This window comes from Dipodomys ordii, unplaced genomic scaffold, assembly GCF_000151885.1.
Source record: "Dipodomys ordii isolate 6190 unplaced genomic scaffold, Dord_2.0 Scaffold110, whole genome shotgun sequence".
NCBI classification, from domain to species: Eukaryota; Metazoa; Chordata; class Mammalia; order Rodentia; family Heteromyidae; genus Dipodomys; species Dipodomys ordii.
This window is the reverse complement of record NW_012267326.1, coordinates 4,988,017-5,011,757: the sequence shown is the minus strand read 5'-3', so window position 1 is coordinate 5,011,757 and position 23,741 is coordinate 4,988,017. Positions and strand designations below refer to the sequence as shown.

The 23,741-nt window shown below is 45.6% G+C and overlaps 1 protein-coding gene across 1 annotated transcript in view; it reads left to right on the top strand.

Moving 5' to 3' along the window:
- LOC105994830 overlaps nt 1–23,741 on the top strand; it is a 131,392-nt gene that overhangs the window by 106,250 nt on the left and 1,401 nt on the right. Inside the window, exons 4-7 of the mRNA XM_013028469.1 lie at nt 808–946; nt 7,462–7,574; nt 18,859–19,092; nt 19,837–19,943. Of these exons, the coding sequence (XP_012883923.1) occupies nt 808–946; nt 7,462–7,574; nt 18,859–19,092; nt 19,837–19,943 (593 nt within the window). The remainder of the gene's footprint in view (nt 1–807; nt 947–7,461; nt 7,575–18,858; nt 19,093–19,836; nt 19,944–23,741) is intronic.

Here is a 23,741-nt window from a genome sequence, read left to right as displayed (position 1 = left end):
CTTGGGGAGATTAAGCGTTGGAACTCGAACTCTCTTTTTGGTTGGAGAGAGCTGTGGCGTTTCCCTACTGCCCCGTCGCCATCTTGGTCCCCCCTCCTTGTTTTAATTTTTAAAGGTTTTTTTTCCCCCCCAGTCTTGGGGTTCTGGGCCTGGGCACTGTCCCAAAGCTTCTTTTGCTCAAGGCTAGCACTCTACCACTTGAGCCTCAGCACCACTTCTGACCTTTTCTGTTTTTGTTTTTGGGGGGTCCGGTCGTGGGGCCTGAACTCTGGGCCTGGGCGCTGTCCCTCAGCTCTTCAGCTCAATGCTAGCGCGCTACCACTTGAGCCACAGCGCCACGTCCGGGTTTTTTCTTATGTGGTGCTGAGGAATCGAACACAGGGCCTCAGGCATGCAAGGCAAGCGCTCTACCACTGAGCCACCTTCCCAGCCCCTGGCCTTTTCTGTTTATGTGGTACAGTGGAATTGAACTCAGGGCTTCATCCAAGCTAGGCAAGCAAGCACTCTACCACTAAGTGACATTCCCAGCTAAAGTTTTTTTTTTTTTTTTTTAATTATAAAGGTGATATACAGAGGGGCTACAGTTAGTGAGTACATTTCTTTTTACTCCTTTCTTTGTACTCTCTGTTTTTACCTTCCATCCCCATCCACAAGTTGTATAGTTCATTTTCTTTATTTTATTCCTTAAGCAGTTCGTATGCACTTTGTTTTCTCATGTAAGAGTATTTTTCTTGAGATATCTAAATGTGGATTCTGCATAAAGCAGCTATATGCAGCTCTGTGATTCTGTTTCCTCCTCCCTCTTAGGGCATCGACGAGGGCCCTGAGGGGCTGAAGCTCATCTCTGACATCATCCGAGAGAAGATGGGCATCGACATCAGTGTGCTGATGGGTGCCAATATAGCCAGTGAGGTGGCTGCCGAGAAGTTCTGTGAGACCACTATCGGTGAGCCACCCAGGGGAGACATGGAGGTCTCTCCTGTGTGTTCCCCTCCCTCCTTGCTCGCCCCTGTGCTGCTAGAGTGGAACCCAGGGCCTGGCGCATGCTCCACCCCAGAGCTGCCCCAGCCTGTTCCCCATACTGTCTGTGGTGGGCCTGGGGGTGGGCGGGTTATGTGCAGAACCATTCTGTGCCTCTGAAGTGGTCCAGCCACACCAGAGTGAATGGAGAGCTGGGGAGATGACCTGATCCACCTGGAAGGGGGACCAGTAAGTTAGACATGGAAATAGAAGGTTGTTTGTACCCCCACACAGGGGGTGTTTGTACCCACACTCAAATGGGGGAGGTTCCTTGGCCAAGAAATTCCCTTTTTATCCTTTCATTCGTTCCCTCCCTCCCTTCTTCCTTTTTTTCCCTTTCCCTTCCCCTTCTTATTCACGACTGAATTTTGCTGTGTTGCATATGTTGCCTAGACTGGCCTTGAACACTCTGTCTCCTGCTTCTATCTCCCAAGTTGTTAGGACTGACTACAGGATGTATCACTCACCTAGCTTAGCTTTTCACAGATCACAAAAGCCAGTCTCCAAGTCCATCCTCACTGATTCCCATGAGACTGAACAATGGGTGAGGGAAGTTCCCATTTTCTGGTGACTAAGGAATGACTTTCAAGGTCATGCCACAAGGTAGAATCTTGGTTCAGATTTGGCTGTCCTGTTTCCTGAAATAGTAAGCTTTTTTTTTTCTGTTCTTACACGTTGGGAAGAAACATTCTCACACTGATTTTGTGAAAATTCCCATTGCTTTAAGAAGGACTTTGAGAATCTGAAGTATCTTAAAATATAAATGCACTGGTGTAAAAATAATAGTGCTGTATTTTTAGACACTTTGCAAACATTTAGGTTTTTCTCTACCACTGCACAAATTTTACAGATGTTTCTCCTTGACAGATGCATAAAATGAACCTAAGATACCAGAGGCTGGGTTCTATAGTGAGTGACATGAGGTTCATGGAAAATGAACCTTTAGATTCTCATACTTTCCATATAGGATGCTTATAGTTTCATTGCAGTTCCCCCTTGATTTTCATTTTAAATATGTAGGGGCTGGGAAGGTGGCTCAGTGGTAGAACGCTTGTCTTGCATGCATGAGGCCCTGGGTTCGATTCCTCAGCACCACAAAAGCAAAAAAGAAAAAAGCCGGAAGTGGTGCTGTGGCTCAAGTGGTAGAGCACTAGCCTTAAGCTGAAGAGCTGAGGGATAGCGCCCAGGCTCAGAGTTCAGGCCCCATGACCGGAACCAAAAAAAAGAGCTTTTATTCTCCCTAATACAGTAATAAAAATTTTGTATACATTTTTTTTTTGGCTGAGAACCCATTTCCATTTGATCACTGAAACTTAGTCTTTTAAACTACCTGCACATTCTAGCTGGGTTGTTTATCTGCCTCTAGCCTGTGTATTGTAGGTAAGTGACTTGGGCTTGTTTTGTCAAGAAAGGTAAATGTCCCGTTGTCACCTCTCTTTCCCCTTGACTTCTGTCTGTGTCCTTTCTCTGTGGGTTGGACAAAGCTGGCACTGGTGTCTTGAGTTAAATTAAGCAAAGCATTAAAAGTAGCTAGAGATGGGTGCCGGTTGCTCATAGCTGTAATCCTAGCTATTTATTCACTAGGCTGTGAGGATCGAGGGTGTTTGGGCTGTGGGTATTCTTTTTTTTTTTTAGTCGGTCATGGAGCTTGAACTCTGGGCCTGGGCACTGTCCCTCAGCTCTTCAGCTCAAGGCTAGCTCTGTACCACTTGAGCCACAGCACCACTTACAGTTTTCTGGTGGTTAATTGGAGATAAGAGTCTCCTGGACTTTCCTGCCGGGACTGGCTTTGAACCATGATCCTCAGATCTTAGCCTTTCGAGTAGCTAGGATTACAGGTATGAGCTGCCAGTGCCTGGCATCAGTGTTTGAACCCTATGAACCACCAAAAAACTGCAAATGGTGCTGTGGCTTAAGTGGTAGAGTGCTAGCCTTGCACCCAAAAAGCTCAGGGATAGCACCCAAGACCCTGGGTTTGAGCCCTAGTGCTGGTGTGTCGCACATGGGCAGGTGTGCACATGCGTGCGCTCTCGTGCACACACACACACACACACACACACACACAGATAGAACATGAGAGTGATAATTTTAAAAAGTTGTATATAACCTGAATTTAATCATGAAGCTATATCAGACAAGCTGGAAGTAAGGGACAGACATTGTCAAACAAACGTCTCTTACTCCTCAAAAGGACAGCTGAAGGCTAATGGAGTGCTCCATGTGTTGGAGATGGCTGGCGGCCTGATCAGGAATTCAGCAGGGCTTTGGGAACCTAGATTCAGGAATGCAACAGCGTTCTGGACCTCAGTTAGGGAGGGAAAGTTGCTGTCTCAGACCACACTGGTCACTGATGAGAGTTGAATCTGGATCATCTGTTAGTAGTATAGCAACATTGAATTGCACTGTGGTTATGCAGATCTCACCCCCCTCTTTGTACTTTTCACCCCTTCCTTCCTCCTTCCCTTCTTTCTCCCTCTGTTCCTTTTTCCCTTTCCTCCTTCCTCCCTCCTCCCTCCCTTCCATTTCCTTTATATATATATTATATTATATATATATATAATGTAATATATAAAACATATATATAACATAACATATAATATATAATACTATATATATATAGTATTGTAAAGATACTGTACAGAGGGGTTACAGTTACGTGAGTAAGGTAATGAATCCATTTCCTATTGAGCATTGTTGCCTCCTTTGTTTTTCCCCTATCATTCCTTCCCTCCCCACCTCCCAACTTCCTCTCCTCACTGCCCAACTTTCTGCCCCACCCCCAAGTTGTAAAGTTCATTTTCAACATAGAGCCTTGTACATCTCATTGTTACAGTGGATCCTCCCTTCAATTTCTGTTTCTGATAGTGCTGGGGTTTGAACTTAGGGCCTTGAGCTTGGAATGCAGGCCCTTTCTTTTGCACTGTGTTGTTTTTGTTTTTGCTTGTTTGTTTGGGTCTTGAACTCCAGGGCCTTACCCTCACTCAGCTTTTGGGTTCATAACTGAAGTTCTATTGAGTTGCCTCCTATCTGGCTTTTTTTTTCCTTTTTACTAGTTAATTGGAGATAGAGTCTCCTGGGCTTTTCTGCCTATGCCAGTTTTGAACCCAATCCTCTGGATCCCAGCTTCCTGGGTATTTTTGAGACCGTCTCTCAAAAATAACCACCTGGAGACAAGCGTGCATCCAAATCCACCTGTTTTAGTCTTCCTGTCATGGCTGGACGGCCATGGCTTCTGCAGAGGTGAAATCAATCAAACTTTTCTGCCTGGCTGACTTGAATCTTGATGCTTCCAATTTGAATCTTGATCCTTCCAAGTTGCTAGGATTAAAGATGAGAATCACTGCACATGGCTTTCCCTCCTTTTTCTTCTTTTTTAATCGTTCTGGTGGTGAAGCACTGGCCTTGAATATACTAGATAAGTACTCTACCTTGTTTCCAACACTCATGATTTCCTCTATTGATGACATTCAGTTTAATTAATTTTTTTTTCTGATTTTGAGATCAGGTTTTTAATAATCCTCCCACTTCACCTTCCCTGGTGCTGAGATTACAGTTGTGTGCCACCATGCCTAACACCAGCTATTTTTGTTGTTGTTCAGGCCTGAACTCTGGGCCTGGGCGCTGTCCCTCAGCTTTTCAGCTCAATGCTAGCACTCAACCACTTGAGACACAACGCCACTTCCGTTTTTTTCTGGGAATGTGGTGCTGAGGAATTGAACCCAGGGCCTCATGCATGCAAGGCAAGCACTCTACCACTGAGCCACCTTCCCAGCCCCCCCCCCACTTTTTTTTCTGTTGGCTGTGGGACTTGAACTCTGGACCAGGGTACTGTCCCTCAGCTCTTCAGCTCAAGGCAAGTGCTCTACTACTTGAGCCACAGTGCCACTTCTGGTTTTTGAGTGGTTTATTGGAGATAAGAGTCTCAGGGACTTTCATGCTGGGCTGACTTTGAACTGTGATCCTTGGATCTCAGCCTCCTGAGTAGCTAGGATTACAGGTGTGAGCCACTAGTGCCTGGCTAGCACTAGCTAATTATTATTATTATTATTATTAATTCTTTTTTGTCAGTCTTGGGGCTTGAACTCTGGGCCTGGGCACTGTCCCTAAGCTCTTCAGCTCAAGGCTAGTGCTCTACCATTTGAGCCACAGTGCCACTTCTGGCTTTTTCTGTATGTGGTGCTGAGGAACTGAACCCAGGGCATCATGCATGCGAGGCAAGCTCTCTACCACTGAGCCACCTTCCCAACCCTACTAGCTAACTTTTAATTGTGGTAAATTCAGAAATATTGGCCCACCTGTGACTATGGAAGATGAAGAAAAATGGTGTGATTTTTGAGCTTCTTTGAGAAACACCGACATAGTGAGCGCTGGTGTCCCCTTGTGGTGAGCACTGTCCTCAGTCCTGAGTTTAGCACAGAATCTTGAGAGTGATCCAATCACTATGTTAATGGGTCAGACACTGATAAATGTCTCAAATACATAAGTCTGCGGGACTTCTGAGTGAACAAATAAGCAATCAGAGACTGAAATTGAGGTTGGAAAGGACTTTTATTAAATAAATTGATTGCCTCTAAAATGGCCTGGAAGAGGGTCGATCCCACATGGTCCTGGGTCATTGTCTCTATCAAATAGATGGCTTGGCTCCTTGCTTGCTACATCACTGCTTGGGGACCTGTAGTAATAATGAAGAGGCACTTTTTTTTTTGTTTGTTTTTATGGAGAGTGGTCAGGGTCTGGTGCTTGCTAGGTAAGTGCTTTGCCACTGGAGTGATGTTACCAACCCTTTTTGCTTTAGTTATTGTTCTGATAGGATTGCCTAGATTATTCCTGTGCTGGCCTGAACCTTGATCCTCCATGCTTTCCACACAGGTGAGGTGACAGGTAACTCCACCACACTCTTTTTTTTTTTTTGTCAGTCAGGCTGGAACTCGGGGCCTGAGTACTGTACTGTCTCTGAGCTTTTGTACTCAAGGCTAGTGCTCTACCACTATAAGCCACAGCTCCACTTAATTTTTTCCAGACACAAACCTCTAGCTCTGAGCCTCCACATGCAACTTTGTTGGTTGAGATGAGATCTCTTGAACCTTTTGCCCAGGTTGCTATTGAACCAGTTCTCAGCCTCGCAAGTAGCTAGGATTACAGGTGTGACCTACTACGCTGAGAAAAACAGCACTTTCATAACCATGATTTAACATGATAATTTTAAAAGGCGTATTTCAGAGAATGAGGTTGTTGTGAGTGAAACCCATTCTCTGAACAGCATGTACTAGTTGTAGCCACAGACAAGTCCCTGCCTCACCTCAGGGGCAGAGCTTCTTCTCCCTTTGCCCATTCCTCAGCACTAGCTAGTGGCAGCACTAGCTTCCAGCTGGGCACAGATGGCTGAATGTGACTAGGGATGGGCAGGTGGTGAGGTAGAGGAGACACACTGAGACCGTGTGCTAGGGCCAGGGCAGGTTTACCCAAGCAGATGATGAAACAGCATTGCCCAGAAGCACATAGATACCTGCTGCCACACCCAAAGAGGAAGGAGTCAGCTTGCCCAACCTCACACAGTTCCAGTATTTGGAAAAGGAGAACTTAGCCTAATGTACAGAGCTTACAAAATGAACTTGGTACATCTTGAGTGTAATTTTTTTTCCCTTGTGCTAAACTCAAGACGTGGGCATTTTCCCTTAGATTTTTCACTCAGCGTACTCTATTGCTTGAGCCACAGCTCCACTTCTGGCTTTTTGGTGTTTAGGAAATAAGAGTCTCATGGACTTCCCTGCCCCAGCTAGCTTTGAACCATATTCTTCAGATTTCAGTCTCCTGAGCAGCTATGATTGCAGATGTGAGCCTCTATTACCTGCTTCTAGGGGCTACTTTAATTGCTTTTTTCTGCATTGGAATTGTTCAGCTCAAATTGTGATATTTGTTTGGTTTTTCCTCATCTTCTTTCTTTCAACATCCAAGAAGTGGCACAGCATAGGACCTTGGAGTAGAGTGACATATGGGTTCAGAACTTGTCCTCTGCCTCCAGTATACTAGCTAGGTGACCAAGGCAGGCTGTACACCTATTTGGGCTTTCTTTTCTTGTTTAGAATGGTAAGCATAGAAATGCCCCCAGCTGCCTTAGGGGCTCTTTGAATGCTGTTACTGATCCCAGAAGTTCAGTGCTTCTGTCTCCATTCTTGCATGAGCGGATATCAAGCAAGACTGGAGGTTTGAGTGGAAGCGTGAAGTTTACTAAGTATAGTCGTTTTCATAAAAAGGCACTTTCACATGTGAAAGTGGGTCATCTCAGGAGTCAGGAGCAACTGTCCCTTCTGTATTGCCTTGGGCTTTCTTGGAATTTGAAGGGACTGCAGTAATTATATTGTTTATGTAATAAAAAGGATTTTGGCTTCTTGATTAGGTTGAATATTGACATTAGAGTGTTTATTTTTTCTTTTTCCATAGGCAGCAAAATAATGCAGAATGGCCTGATCTTCAAAGAACTTCTTCAGACTCCCAATTTTCGAATTACTGTGGTGGACGATGCGGACACGGTGGAACTTTGTGGTGCTCTTAAGGTAAGGTCCTTCTGCCCCGGGTGAGAGTGGCTCAGGCTAGGCCCAAGTGGGTGGTCTGGAGTCCAGTCCTGGGGAGCAGCTCTGGGAGATTTTCACTTAGCTCTGTGAAGAATAGTGAATATAAGTGGGGACTGGTGGCTCACACCTGTAATCCTAGCAGCTTCAGAGGCTGAGATCTGAGGATTGAGGTTGGAGCCAGCTCAGGCATACAAATCCAGAGACTTACCTTCACTTAACCAGCAAAAATCCAGAAGTGAAGTTGTGGCTTGAATAGTAGAGCATCAGCCTTGAGTAAAAAAGTCCAAGTGAGATTGCAGGGCCCTGAGTTCAAGCCCAGGTGTGTGTGTATGCATACACACACACACACACAGAGGCACGCACGCACATGCACATACATGCATGCATACATAAACACACATGCGCGTGCACACACACTCACACACACATAAAGTGAATCCAGGGACTTCTTTATTTTTTTATTTTTATTTTTTTTGTCGGTCGTGGGGCTTGAACTCTGGGCCTGGGTGCTGTCCCTCAGCTCTTCAGCTCAAGGCGAGCGCTCTACCACTTGAGCTACAGCGCCACTTCCAGTTTTCTGGTGGTTTATTGGAGATAGGAGTCTCACGGTCTCTCCTGCCCGGGCTGGCTTTGAACCGCGATCCTCAGATCTCAACCTCCTGAGTAGCTAGGATTACAGGCGTGAGCCACCAGCGCCCGGCCAGGGACTTCTTTATAACTTCCTGTTACCCTCTCTTCCCTGGGTGGTTGAGCTCACTCTTATTCATGGTTTTCTTGTACTAGAATTGTGCTGTTTTGTACTTTGGGGTGGTAGCCACATTGTTTTCCCAGGGTTTTACCCAGGAGCTAACGAGCCTACTTGTGTCTTTTCCAGCAGGAGCAGAAGCTGGCTCTCCCTAAATTCTGTACTTTGCTGGTGTGGTGATTTGGTTGATTGGTCTTTTTTAAGGAAAAAAAAATACATACACACACATACATATCTCCCCCCCTCCCCTGCCACTGACCAAAGGTTTTTCTAATAGTTTATCTTTGCCCCCTGTAGAGGGAATAGGTCAAACTAAAAGTTGCAGCATCCACAGCTCAGTGACTTGGGAATGTTGAGGCAGAATTATAACAAATTAATTATAGACCAGTCAGCCTCTATTCAGTTCTTGCCTAGGAGCAGCCTGTGGGTTTTTAAATTGATTAATTAATTTATTTATTTGCCTGTCATGGGGTCTGAACTCTGGGCCTAGGTGCTGTCCCTCAGCTCTTCAGCATTATAAGCTTAAGCCACCAGCACCTGGCTGAGAACTATATGTAGGAAAACCTTTACTGGTTAACACAGCACTTCAGGTTTAAAGCAAAGGAGACTTCCTTATTTTGCTGGCAGGAAAAGCTGGCCTGCTGTAGGACATGGCTGCTTCCTTTAGTGATTCACTTTGCTGATGGAGCACGTGGCATGAGCAACTCCATTCTGCTTCTGTGAGGGTTTGGTACAGGAATGATGTCCACTAATACGTCCTGTAATTTTTCGGTAAAGGGGAACATTTCATTCATCTATTTTTGTGCCAGTACTGAAGCTTGAACTCAGCGATTTGCTTTCTCACTTGTTTTTTTTTTTGGCTAAAGGTTGGTGTTCTACCACTTGAGTCACATCTCCACATCTAGCTTTTTGCTGATTAATTGGACAGGAGTCTTACAGACTTCTCTGCCCCAGCAGTCTTTGAATGGGGACCCTTAGATCTCAGCTGAGATTATAGGCATGATCCACTAGCATCTAGCAAGGGGAAGCCTTGGTCAAGTCTGTCTCTATCACGATGCAACCAGAGTTGTAGACCTCAGGTCCAAACTTTCAGGATTTGCCTGGTTCTGCCCCTTGCCCCTCTATGCCAACTAAAGAGGTTCTAATGGTGAAGGGCAGAGAGAGGTTTATTACCTGACACTGAGTTCATCTTCAGGCATCTTCTGTGTACAAATGTGAGTTTTAAGTTTAAATAGAGAGTGCGGGTGTGTAGGGGTGGTAGTGTCAGGTATGCACTGTTAAAGCAATCCCAGCCTGGCATGGCATGGTTGACCACTGTCTCTTCCTTGTTCCGAGAAGTGTTCCAGAAGATTTATCAACTCTGGAGAGGCTCTGGAGTCCCCTTCCTTTGGACTAGTTTCCTGTATTCCTCCATGGAAACATGTGTTGCTAAGTCTTGGCATTCCTGGATTCTAAGATGACTGGCTTATAAAAAGATGGATGGATACAAGATGGAGGCGGGGATGCCAGACTTTTTCTCCTGCTATTGGATAATTTGGAGGCCCAAGTAAGGAGTCTACGGTTTAGCAAGATGCAGCAGCTCCTTCCTTCCTTGCTCTGAGTTTATGGCCTCCAACCACAATCCTCAAATCTCAGCCTGCTGAATAATTAGAATTACAGGCATGACCCACCTGCTTCTGGCTTCTTTTATAGTTCTGGGTTTTTGTTTTGGTCAGTCATAGGGCTTGAACTCAGGACCTAAGCACTGTCCCTGAGCTTTTCCTCAAGACTAGTACTCTATGACTTTCAGCCACAGCTCTACTTCTGGTTTTCTGGTCGTGAATTGGAGATAAGAGTTTTATTGGCTTTCTTGCTTGTGATCCTCAGATCTCAGCCTCCTGAGTAGCTAGGATTACTGGTGTGAGCCACTAGTGCCCAGGATCTTTGATTGTTTTTAAAAGATTCTCACTACTTTTGCAGAGATTAGAGTAGCTGGGATTACAGGCATACACTACCATGCTCAGCTTTGTGGGTTTTTTTGTTGTTGTTATGTTTTACAGTAAAAAGGCCACTTTTCATGAGTTAAAACTCCTAGGGAAGGAAATTAGCATCCTCATTCATCTGCCAGAACACCAAGGCTCAAATATGCCTTTCCACTCTCAGAAGAAGTACGTCTTTTTTTTTTTTTCTAGTCAGAATTTAAAACCACTTCCTAGAATTAACATTGTGTGTATATATGTGGTCATGATATACAATGAACATTTAAAAAATTAAAGCCATTTAAAGCCTGGGCTCCCAGGCAGTAGGTCCCATAATTCTAACTGTGCACGAATGGTTCTTCACAGCATGGACAGGCCCTGTCATGCGTTTAAGAAGCTGGCTTTGGCTTCATTGTTTACTTTGGGTGAGATTTTTTATTTGGTTTTAATATTCCTCCATTAAACAAATGACCACTTGACAGCAGGGGACATCATGAATGCCTAATTGCTCACTAATGGCCCGAGCTGCTGTAAAGCTCTTTTAAGTGACTTGATGTTTTTGGAAGTGGAGAAGCTGTGAAATCCTGCCCACAACAAAGGGTGCTGGATGAGAAAATTCTAGACTATGCTAGTTTTGTGTTTGAACCAAGAATGGCTTTTCATTTCTCCTGGCAGGAAGCCTGTAAGTAGATTTGTGCCTGCAACTACCACAGAGAAAGATTAAACCCTTGGAGGCAGTTGGGGAGCGGGGAGGGGCTCTAACACTCTCCCTTCTCCTGTCTGGGGTTTTGGAAACTGAGAGCCAGACCTTTTGATTTTCACTGAATCCAACTGGACAGACGAAGGGAGCAAGATCCAAGGAGTAATGACAAAGGCAGGACATGTTGGTGCTATTGGAGTGTTTTAGAAATCTTAGTCTGGTATTCTTTGGTCACTGTATATGACTTTTCTTTTTTGGTTTGTATCCAGGCACTATGACAATATTTATCATTTGAGCCTGTTAAGCAAGGATGAATGGACATGTTTTCCCTCCCTCCCTCCCTCCCTTCCTTCCTTCCTTCCTTCCTTCCTTCCTTCCTTCCTTCCTTCTCTTTCATTGGTCCTGGGGCTTTAACTCTAGGCCTAGGCCCTGTCCCTGAGCTTCCAGCTTTTTTGAATAGGTTATTGGAGATGAGTCTCTTAGAGTTTCCTGCCCAGGCTGGCTTTGAACCATGATCCTCTGATCTCAGCCTCCTGAGTAGCTAGGATTACAGGTGTGAGCCACTGGTACCTGGCTCCGTTTTCTATTTTGTGGAACTAGGGCTAGAACTGAGCTTCACACTTGCTAGAGATGAACTCTACAACTGAGTACAACCTCAGCCCTTTTTGTTTTGTTTTCTTTTTGATGTTTTCAATTATTTTCTTTTAAAAATTATCTTCAGTTGTACAAAGAGGTTTCAATTCAACTTGTCAGTTAATAAGTACAATGCCTCTTTGAGCTCCTTTTACTCTGGCTATTTGAGATAGGGTCTCATGTCCTGTCTGGGAGTGCATTGGACAACAATCTTCCTGATGTATGTATGTATGTATGTATTTATGTATTTTTGCTGGTCGTGGGGAATACACTCTGGGCCTGGGCACTGTCCCTCAGCTCTTCAGCTCAAGGCTAGCATTCTACCACTTGAGCCACAGCACCACTTCTGGCCTTTTCTGCTTATGTGATGCTAAGGAATCGAACCCAGGTCCTCATACATGCTAGGCAAGCATTCTACCACTGAACCAACTTCCCAGCCCCTGTATTTATTTTTTATTTTATTGTAAAGATGCTATATAGAGAGGTTACAGTTACATGAGTAGGGTAATGAGTACATTTCTTGTCGAGCATTGTTACCCTCTCCTTTGTTTTTCTCCTACCATCCCTTCCCTCCCCCACCTCCCCAGTCTTCCTGTTATATATTTCCATCATAACAGGTATGCATATCATGTTCAGCTTCTTCCTTTGAGATGGAGTTTCATGAACATTTTTGCTACAGACTCCTAAGTAGCTAGTCTTGTGGGCATGAGCCACTGGCTCCCAGTTGGTAATCTCTGACTTCATAAATGATAGTTTTGGGTTTTCCCCTGATTATTCATGTAGTTATATTAAGCATGTTTCATATACTGGAAAACAATATAGAAGAAAGTGAAAATCAGTGACCAGATTGTACGCTGAGACACTCATGATCCTTGTACAGTCTTTCATTTTTATTTTTTTATTCTTTCTTTGGTTGGTTGTGGGTCTTGAACTGGGCCTGGGCGCTCTCCCTGAGCAATTTAGCTTCAGGCTAGCACTCTACCATTTGAGTCACAGCACCACTTCTGGTTTTCTGGTGGTTTATTGAAGATAAGAGTCTCGTGGATGTTCCTGCCTGGGCTGTCTTTGAACCAGCTCTCAGCCTCCTGAGTAGCTAGAATTATAGGCATGAGCCACCAGTGCCAGGCTCAGTCTTTCACTCTTTCCAGCAAGAGTATACAAGTATTGTCCTCTTTTGAAAACTAGAGCTTTAGGGCTGGGTGCTCATGGTCATGCCTGTAATGCTACCTACTCATGAGGTTGCAATATGAAGACCATGGTTCAAAGAGTGTTCATATGAGCATCAGTGCAGCCCACTTTGAGCATTTCCCTCCATGTCTTAGTCCCAACGCTTCACCCAACATGACAGCATGGCCAGGCTGGTCTATACCTGCCGCATAGTGCCCCTACTCTAGGAGATCATCTCCACTCAACCTAGAATCAGAGGATAACAGGCACTAGGGTTGAGGTACTCCAGAGCTGGCCTGGCCTTTACGTCTAGACATCTGTCATCAGTGAGCTGTGAATGCATTTATGGGTTTCATTCTTGCCATTAAGCTCAGGGCCAATAGCAGGAGCACTTTATCCTTGTGCTTCTAATTAATTAATTAAAAGTTTCAAAGTAGCCCTGGAAGCCAGGCACCAGTGGCTCATGCCTGTAATCCTAGCTACTCAGGAGGCTGAGAACTAAGGATCGTGGTTCAAAAGCAGCCCAGGCAGGAAAGTCCATGAGACATCTCCAATTAACCACTAGAAAACTGGAAGTGGTGCTGTGTCTCAAGTGGTAGAGCACTAGCCTTGAGCTGAAGAGGTCAGGGACAGTGCCCAGGCCCAGAGTTCAAGCCCCACAACTGACAAAAAAAAAAAAAAAAGAAGAAGAAGAAGCCCAGCTCACAACTGTAATCAGAGCCATTCAGGAAGCGGGGATCTGAGGATCATGGCTCAAAGCCAGCCCAGGTAAGAGTCCTTGAGACTTTTATATCCAATTAGCTACCAAAACAAAACAAAAATAAACTTTCCAGAAGTAGAGATATGGTTCAAGTGGTAGAATTCAATATAGATAGGAAAGTCTAATCGTATTTCCAATTAACCACCAAAAAACTGGAAGATGTAGATTAAGTGGTAGAGCATCTGTCTTAAGCAAAATCTAAGGAACAGTGCCTAGATCCAGAATTCAAGCCCTCGTACCAGCACCAAAACAAAATTAAAATGGAATTTCTGAGCTGAGGATGGTGGTGAACACCTGTAATCTCAATATGTGGGAGGTTGAGGCAGGAGGATTACAAGTTGAAGGCTTGCCTGGACTATGTATTGAGACCCTATTTCAAATTTTTAAAAATCAGTTTTTGTAGTTACAGTAGCCACTGGCAAAGGCTTGGTATGACTTCGTGGTTAGACTTTGAGATAGAACAGATAGCAAACATCATATTAAGGTAGAAATGGCTTTAGGGGATGGGCTGTGGTAGCTAAGGCAGCTTTGTATCAGGGTGCTCAGTCTCGTGGCCAAAGTGGGGGCCTGACATGGCATCCTTGACACCTAGTTGCCAGAGCTCAACTTGCAACCGTACATGGCACTTTGCCTTTAGTAAGCCTGCTCTGCAGACATTGCCCTCAGAGGTCAAGTGCATGGGATACTGGGCCCAGGAAGAGGCAGATGGGTGGTTGAACTTCCAGAGGAGAGAAGGCAGGGGCCCAGGATTCCTGAGGGTGATTCTTCCTACGTAATGTTTGTGTAACCTGCAGGTGATAAAATTGACTTCTCTGGTTTTCCATTCTTTTTTGTGTGGGCAGGCAGTGACAGAGGAATTGAGCCCATCCAACCTACCCTGATACAGAATTGCAAAGATGGTGCTTTGGGCTGGCTGATTCCTCTGCATAGGGCCAGGAAATGGGGAAGGGCTTAAGCACATCTGCCTTCTGAAGATCCTGGTATTTTTAGCTGCAGATATTTCAGGGCAGATTTAAGTGCACAAAATGATAACTCTCACAGCTGAGCCATCTCAGCGGGCATCTGCTTGAATGCAAATATCACATGCTCTGACTGGCTCAGGGTGTTCTTCTTTTGACAGTGATAGGTAGTGGGGAGAGATTTCTCCATCTATCAGAAGACAATTCAGCTGAGCAGGGCCCAGAGTGTGTTGGAAGTGGGTTGACTGAGTGGATGCCAGCCTTGTTTCCTTCTGGGGATGAGGTTAGGTGTCTTCTGGAAGCTCTTAGGCAGTCTAGATCCCTGGGCCCTGCAGTAGAAGATCGTGGGGAACCAAGAGGCCCCTGGCAGCCTTGTGTGCCTGCCTGCTTCCTTGCCTGCCTTTTGTCTGAGCCAAGTGACACGAAAGCACCTGACTTTCCTGGTTTACACTCAGTGTGTGCATAAAGTCCTGCTTGGCCAGTTCCAGTGACCGAGTTCCTGCCGCCTCTGTTGTGATGTGTGGTCAGCTCTTCCTGTTTGAGAGTTCTTAGCTGTGTGCCTTCCTTCCAGTTACTGGCCTGGGGTGGTATGTCACCCTGGCAAGCTGCTTACCTCAGTTTCCTCAGGACCTGCTTTGTAAGAACGGGGTGAAGATTAATAATATATGAGCACCAGGAGTGTTCAATAAAGTTAGCTGTTATTGTTTTCTCTGGGAGCTTCCCCCGCTATGTGAGTGAGTACTAGGGCTTGAACTCTGTGCCTGCACTCTCTCCCTTAGCTTTCTGCCTCAAGGCTGATGCGCTACTACTTGAACCACACCACCACCAGGTTTTTGCTAGTTAACTAGATCAGACTTTCTGTCCTGGGTTGGTTTCAAACCATGATCCTCATATCTCAGCCTCCTGTGTAGCTAAGATTACAGGTTGGAGCCACCAACATATGGCTTTGACTTTTTCTTTCTGCCTTGACAAGGAGAAGAGTAGCCAACAACCTCCATGAGTGCTGGTTTGTCACTGAGGAGAGAGAGACAGCATATTCAGAGCCTTCCATTCCCATCCTTGGTTCTCTAGCCCCCCTCCCACTTCTGATTCCCCCCACCCTCTACCTCCAGAAGTGAACAAAAGCCCTGTGTTCTCTTGGTGGGGATGGGAAAGTAGGCAAAAGCTTCAAGAGAGCTTATATAATGTGCTTCATTGGGTAGAGCTCTGTGACTCAGTCTCCCCAAGGCTGGCTGTTCCTCATGGTGAACCTAGCCCACCTCATGCTCAGTGTGAGTATCAAAGCTGCATGTAGGGGTGCCTTGGGGTGGGGTGCTCAGGCACTAACTGTTGTATCATTAGCAGGAAGTATAGAAAACACTGCTGTGGTTAGACACAGAATACTTACATCTTTCTGGCATGCGTTGTCCCTGATGAAGTAGCTGAGAGTTCAAGGGTCAGGAGCCAGCCTTTCCACTGGAGAGCTAAATACCTGCCAGTTCTGCACTGCTGTCCTGTGATCATCGGACCTGTCCATAGGATTGAGGCCCAGCTCAGATATCACTTCCTCCGTGTTGCCTTCCTTGCCTTGACAGGTTTTCTTTTTTCCTTGCAGCACTTGGGATGGAGCCCAGGGCCTAGCACATGTTCCACTACTGACCTTTATCCCAAGCCTCAGCCTTCTTGCTTGAAATGAAGCTCTGGTCCCTGTCCCTTTTTCAACCCCCTCTTTTTTCTGTCTGTGTTCCTTTTTCCTTACTAAGACTTTATTAGCATACATTGATTTTGCAAGAATGGTTTTGTGAAATTTGCAGACATGCATACAACGCATCCCATTAACCTTACCGGCTCAATCACATTCCGGTCTTCACTCTTAAAACAATTTCAGTATGTTCATTGTTCTGTTTTCATGTATTCATAAAAAATTTCAATCTTATTCACCCTCATTTACCTTCTTAATTCTCCCTTTACTCCTGTTGCTATTTCCTGCCCATCCCTCTACAGAGCCTGCCATTCTTATTTATTTTAATTGTACCAAAGAGTTTCACCATGGCATTTCAGTTATTATACTCTAATTAAATTAGCCTCCTCTCTTCTTCTCTCTGCCTTTTTCCTTTACTTACTGTTTTGTGCTGCTAATGAGGCTAGAAGTTGGTTCCGTAAATTCTTTTAAGTTTTTTTTCCCTTTTCACTCTTGCTTAACATGTTTTCTCAAGGGTGATGTTCTACTTAAGCAACAGTTCCACCTACAACTTTTTGCTAATTAATTGGAGATAAGAGTGTAGAAGGTGGCCGGGTGCTGGTGGCTCACGCCTGTAATCCTACCTACTCAGGAGGCTGAGATCTGAGGATCTCGGTTCAAAGCCAGCCCGGGCAGGAGAGACTGTGAAACTCCTATCTCCAATAAACCACCAGAAAACCGGAAGTGGCGCTGTAGCTCAAGTGGTAGAGCGCTCGCCTGGAGCTGAAGAGCTGAGGGACAGCGCCCAGGCCCAGAGTTCAAACCCCACGACTGACAAAAAAAAAAAAAGAGTGTAGAAGGGCTGGGAAGGTGGCTCAGTGGTATAGTGCTTGCCTTGCATGCATGAGGCCCTGGGGTTTGATTCCCCAGCACCACATAAGCAAAAAGAAAAAAACCGAAGTGGTGTTGTGGCTAAAGTGATAGAGCACTAGCCTTGAGCTGAAGATCTGAGGGACAGTGCCCAGGCCCAGAGTTTAGGCCCCATGACCAGACCCCCCCCCCCAAAAAAAAAGTCTAGAAGACTTCCCTATCCAGGCTGGCTTCATACCCTAATCCTCAGATCTCAACCTTCTTAGTAGCTAGGGAAGTGTGATCCACTGGTGCCTGCCATTCTTTCTGTGTATTGTTGCATCTCTTTTCTCAAATTGTGAGCATCCTGAGGACAAATTAAGTCTCATTATATATCCGCATGGTCCCCTTCCTAATAGGCATCGATAGTGCCTGTCATGGCTTAGTAAGGTCTGTCCATCTTTACATGGCCTGCCAGTGCACAAATGTTGAAATGAAGTTTCAGGGTATTGCTTTATGAATGTTAGTTATGTATACATGTTTGGGTTTTATTTTTCCTGCTAAGTCAACCAGTTAGCATTTTCTGTAAGCCAGGTAGAACGTGTTTTAGGCTTTGTGGGTCACCTGGACTCTGGCAGCTGATGGCATCTGCAGTGGGCAGACAGAAGCAGTGTGTCACCAATTGAGTGTGGCTGGATAGCCTGAAAACAGGTCGAGAAGTCCTGCATGACTGTCACCTTGGCTGTGTGTGCAATTTGTCTTGTGTGTAGGAGAGGCCATGACATGAAGACTGAGATTTGCCTACATGTCCACCAGAGGACACGTGCCAGGCCCATAGTAGCACTGCTTGTAATGAAATCTACCAAGGCTAAGGGACAAAAGAATGGATAAGTATATTAGTGTGGTCACACAATGGAATAGTGCATGACAATTAAATACACGTACTCTATGGAAAATGTGCATCTCACAAACATGACATCAAGGAGACAAGGAAGCTAGTAAGGAAGATCACATGCTATTGGCCTCCACTCACATAATGCTTAGTTGGGTCACATGAGTCCATGTGTGATAGGAGCAGGGGGTCACCTTTGGAAGGGAGGGACTGAAAGGGGCTGGGGTCTTTCTGAGGTACTCGTTGTGTTCTTTTTGGATCTTGCTCTGTGGTTGCAGTCAGCTTGTAGAAATACATCAGTGTACACAAGAGGTTTTATCTTTGTTGCTGTTCTTTTTAAAGTACTTAGAATGTACTATGTAATTTTTTTTTGTTTCTTTGTATGTTCTTCCTCCATGGTATAACCCCTGTTGTCACTATATTTGATTTGGTGCCTGCATCTTGTATATACCTTTTTCTAATTTAGGGAGGAGAAGGGAAATAACAAAATGCTGAAATAAGGATACAGGATTACCCATTGTAACAATGAGATGTACAAGACACTATGTTGAAAACGAACTTTACAACTTTGGAGGGGGAGAAGGGGAGGAAAGGGATGGTAGGGGGAAAATAAAGGAGTGTGTAACAATACTCAATAGGAAATGGACTCATTACCTTGCTCACGTAATCCCTCCACAGTATCTTTACAATGATAGATAGATAGATAGAGACAGATAGATTGAAAATAAAAAAAAAAAGAAATTCATCAGTGTCCCCTTGGGCTTTACAGAGTTTCTAACAGCTGAAGAAAGCATTCAGCTTTACTTTAAGTAACAATCCAAAAGGCATAAGTGAGGATTCAACAAGACTGCTCTTAGCATCTGTCGTTGTCTGGCTAGGCTCTCCCACCGCTGCAGCTATTGAGGGCCTATGTGCATCCATCCTGGCTTTGTCATTCCTGCAGAATATCGTGGCTGTGGGAGCTGGGTTCTGCGATGGCCTCCAATGCGGAGACAACACCAAGGCTGCCGTCATCCGCCTGGGCCTCATGGAAATGATCGCTTTTGCCAGGATCTTCTGCAAGGGCCAGGTGTCCACCGGCACCTTCCTGGAGAGCTGTGGGGTGGCTGACCTGATCACCACCTGCTATGGAGGACGAAACCGCAGGGTGGCCGAGGCCTTTGCCAGGACTGGGAAGGTAGCACTGGCCTGCCCCTCTTCCTCCTGCCCCGCTCCGCTGCCCTCTTCTTCCTCCTCTTCCACCTGAGACTCCTGGGGCTGGGTGAGCCACATGTGCACTGTTAACCCAACTTGGGCTCTTTGTTCTGTTTGCCCTGCCTGCTTGCTCTTGCCTGCCCCAGTAAGAGCATTTAGCTCTTACTCTTTTTTTTTTTTTTCCTTTGTGTATGTGCTGCTACTGGGGGTTGAAATTAGGGCCTGGCCACTGCCCCTCAATTTTTACACTCAAGTTTGGCACTCTACCCCCTTGATCTACAGCTCACTTTTGGCTTCAGGTGGGTAAATGGAGATGAGTCTAACAGATTTTCCTGCCTGGCTGGCATCAAACCACAGTGCTTTGCTTTCACACTGGGGTTGACAGGCATGAGCCACTGGTGCCTGACCCTCTCCTTCTCTTTTCCTTTTTCTTTTTTTTTTTTTTCCTTTCTGCCAGTCCTGGGGCTTGAACTCAGAGCCTGGGCAGTGTCCCTGAGCTTCCTTTGGCTCAAGGCTAGCACTCTACCATTTGAGCCACAGCTCCACTTTTGGCTTTTTCTGTTTATGTGGTACTGAGGAATGGAACCCAGGGATTCATGCATGCTAGGCAAGTACTCTACCACTAAGCCACATTCCCAGCCCCTCCTTCTCTTGAAATAAGTGTTTCTTTCTCTTTTTTTTTTTTAGTTTTTACTACAGGTTTTTATTTTCATGTTTTTCTTTTAAGACCATCGAAGAACTAGAAAAGGAGATGTTGAATGGGCAAAAGCTCCAAGGACCCCAGACATCAGCTGAAGTGTACCGCATCCTCAAACAAAAGGGACTCATTGACAAGTAAGTGACACTTGGTATTTGATTGTAGGTGAATGCAGCTGTTTGCTCTGTTTCTAGAACTTCATTGGTAATCAAGGGAAACATAACACCACTTCTGGCTTTTTGTGTTTATGTGGTGCTGAGGAATCAAACCCAGGGCCTCATGCATGCCACTTTCCCACTGAGCCACTTTCCCAGCCCTGTTCTCTAAGGTATTATAGAATATGAAGTCATAAATTCTTCTTTGTTCTGCTGGGGACTTCAGGAAGGGCTTTTACATTTTTAAAAAGTGATAACTTTGCTAGGTGTCAATGGCTTATGCCTGTAATCTTAACTACTCAGCAAGCTAAGATTTAAGGCTCAAAGCCAGCCCAGGCTGAAAAGTCCATAAGACTCTTACCCCCAATTAACCACCAAAGCTGGACTGAAGCTATGGTAGAGTGGTAGAGTGCCCATCTTGAGTGAACAAACTAAGGGACTGTTGTATTCATTTTCTACTCAGAAGAAAAATCAAGACTCAACTGGGGTAAGGGAAGACTGACTCCCTAAACAAGACAACCACTGAGCCCAGGATCCCAGCTCCATTTTCTCCTAAAGCCAGTGAATACAGACTAATTCCTGCCAACCTGCCTACCCACCCCCAAAATCCTATCAACAGAGCCAACTGAAAGTTTCACTATCACCAGATACTGAACGATTTATATAAGACTTCAAAAGAATTTCTAAATTGGGCATTGTATGGCATGCTTGTAATCTCAGTACTTGGAAGGCTGAGGCAGGTGGTATTTGAGTTCAAGGCCAACCTGGGCTACAAACAAGACATCATATTAAAAAACAAGGAGCTGAGATGTCTGTAGCTCAATGGTACATGAGTTCAGTAGCACTTGCCTAGCATGTGTAAGTCCCTGAATTTGATCCTAAGCAGCACAAAAAATCAGATAACGAAACAACCTATTATTCAGTGATTGAGTAGTCCAATCACACAGCAGCTCACCAGTGTGAACTAAGCAGGTGGAAACCCAGCACACACAGGCATTTTGTTAGGCACCGTTTACAGGTCATTCTCTTCCCCAGGATATGCGAAGGGTAGGGCCAGGGAGTGGCCTTAGAGAGGTTGGCAGCTTGAGTTGCCAAAGTGCCGTGTACTTCCTCCCCCATCAGAGGCTGGAAGGGTGAGGAGAAAGGATGTAGTTAGCCACCCCCATGGCAGACCCATGAGATCATGAGCCCAACCTGAGCACAGAATCCGGGGATGACTTGCTCTTCCTTCTCTTCTGAATTAGTGAACATTTTATTAGCATGACTATATTTTTTTTTTGGCGGGGGGGGGGAGTCCGGTCGTGGGGCCTGAACTCTGGGCCTGGGCACTGTCCCTCAGCTCTTCAGCTCAAGGCTAGCACTCTACCACTTGAGCCTCAGTCCCACTGCTGTTTTTTTCTGCTTATGTGGTGCTGAGGAATGGAACCGAGGGCCTCATGCATGCAAAGCAAGCACTTTACCATTGAGCCACCCTCCCAGCCTCTTCTTGCCTCTTTTCTGCCTGACTCCTCTGGTCTCCTGTTCTCCTCCCTCCTTTTTCTTCCTCACTGTTGTAAAGGAGTAGGTATTGGGGGCGCAGCATTCTTGCTACCTTGTGTCCGCCACATGTCTTGGAGAAGTCATGTTTTTAGCCCTGCTGAAACAGTCCACACAGTAAAGATGGACTTGATCACTTCATGATTGTTCTCCTTTGAAGATGGAGCTCAGCTCTACAGGCTGGCGTTTGACACAGCCCTCACAGTCTAGTGCCAGCTAGACTTTGTGCAAGCACCCATGTGTGCATCTGACAGGATGTGAGCATTCCCATCTGCCAACCTCAGTGGCCCCAGGCTGTTCCCTGAAGCCTCTTCATCCCTTCCAGCCATGAATAACTGTCCCTGCCAGGGACTGATTGTTTAGACCTGGGGTCAGGCTCATTCTAGAAAGAACCTCACAGAAAATATGTAGTTTATTTAACCCATCTTCTTTTGGTAGACAGTAAAATTATTTGCAGTTTTCTGCTAATATAAAATTCATGCCAGGTGCTGGTGGCTGACACCTATAATCCTAGCTACTCAGGAGGCTGAGATCTGAGGATCATGGTTCAAAACCAGCTCAGGCAGGAAACTCTGTGAGACTCTTATCTCCAATAAACCACCAGAAAACCAGAAGTGATCTGTGGCTCAAATGGTAGAGTGTTAGCCTTGAGCTGAAGAGCTGAGGGACAGCACCCAGGCCCCCATGACCGAAAAAAAAAAACAAAAAAAACCCCACTAGCTTAGCTCTCCTTGTACTTACATCTTTGTGAGAACGCTAAGGGTGAGACAATTGTACTGCTTGGTTCGTGCTGTCATAGTGAAGTACTCAGGGTGGCTCACAGTGGAGGAGGTTCTTAGTTCAAGGTCTCCAATTGAGGGAGGGTTGGTTCGTTGGTTTCCTTGGAGGCCTTCTCCTTGGTTGGTGGAGATTATCTTGGGGGAGGAGGGATGGGGGGTGTCCTGGGCTCTTTCCTTCTGAAGTTATGCTCAAGTCTAGTTCTCTACTTTTTGAACCACAGCTTCACTTCCCACTTTTTTGCTGAGCAATTGGAAATAAGAGTCTGGCAAGTCTTTTCTGCTCACTCTGGAACGTACTTTGAACTGTGAACCTCCAATCTGTCTCCTAATTAGCTAGGATTACAGGTGTGAGCAGCACTGCCTGGTTCAGAGGTCATCCATCACATGTCTTCATGTCTGTGTCCTGAAGTCCTCCGTCTAGAAGATTGCCAGTCAGGTTGAATTAGGGCCCAGAAAATGACTTCATTTTGATATAGGGCATTGTTGAGTTGGGGGTATGTGTGCACATGGCACATACTGATCCCGGAGCTTGAACTCAGGGCCTGAGTATTATCCTTTTTATTTATTTATTCATTTTTTGGGGTCCAGTCGTGGGACCTGAACTCTAGGCCTGGGTGCTGTCCCTCAGCTCTTCAGCTCAAGGCTAGTGCTCAACCACTTGAGCTACAGCGCCACTTCCGGCTTTTTTCTTTTTGCTTATGTGGTACTGAGGAATCAAACCCTGGGCCTCATGCACGCAAGGCAAGCACTCTTCCACTGAGCCACCTTCCCCAGCCCCCTTTTTAATTTTTGTTGGTCAAGGCTACCATTCTACCACTGGAGCCACAGCTGCAATTCCAACTTTTTGGTGATTAATTGGAGCTAAAATCTCCTGGGCTGGCTTTGATCTGAAATCACCACCTGTGAAGCTAGGATTAAAATGCATGAGTCACTAGTGCCTGGCTTAGGTCATCTTTAAAGGTCCTGTCTACATACTCAGCTATACTGTGAGGAAGACTCGGGCACATGAACAAGAGGGGCCCAAGTCATCCCTTAACTGACCTGTGTGTGGTAATGTCCTTAAGGGCTAGGCCCTGCCCCTCACCACACAGCCTCTATCACCCCTGAACCCCGGGTTCCAGGAAGGCCAAAATGTCCATAGTGGGCTGGCAGATGGATTGGGCTGTGTCAGATCTTTTCTGTGAGGTGTGTGTGCTGCCTTTTGTTCTCTTCTCACCTTGACTTCAGAGTTTCCTTGGCCAGACTCATTGGCCTTGCAGGTTCTGTGTTGTAGGAAATGACATTTGGATGGAAACATGGCTTAGTGGCTCTGAGTCAGAGCGGGCTTTGGGTCCCACCTCTATTGAATGAAGAAGATGTTATTTCCACCTCAGAGACTGGCTAGGACTGAAAGGTCTTCACTTTTGAGCCAGGTACCAGTAATCCTAACTGCCAAGGAGGCTGAGATCTCAGGATCACAGTGGAA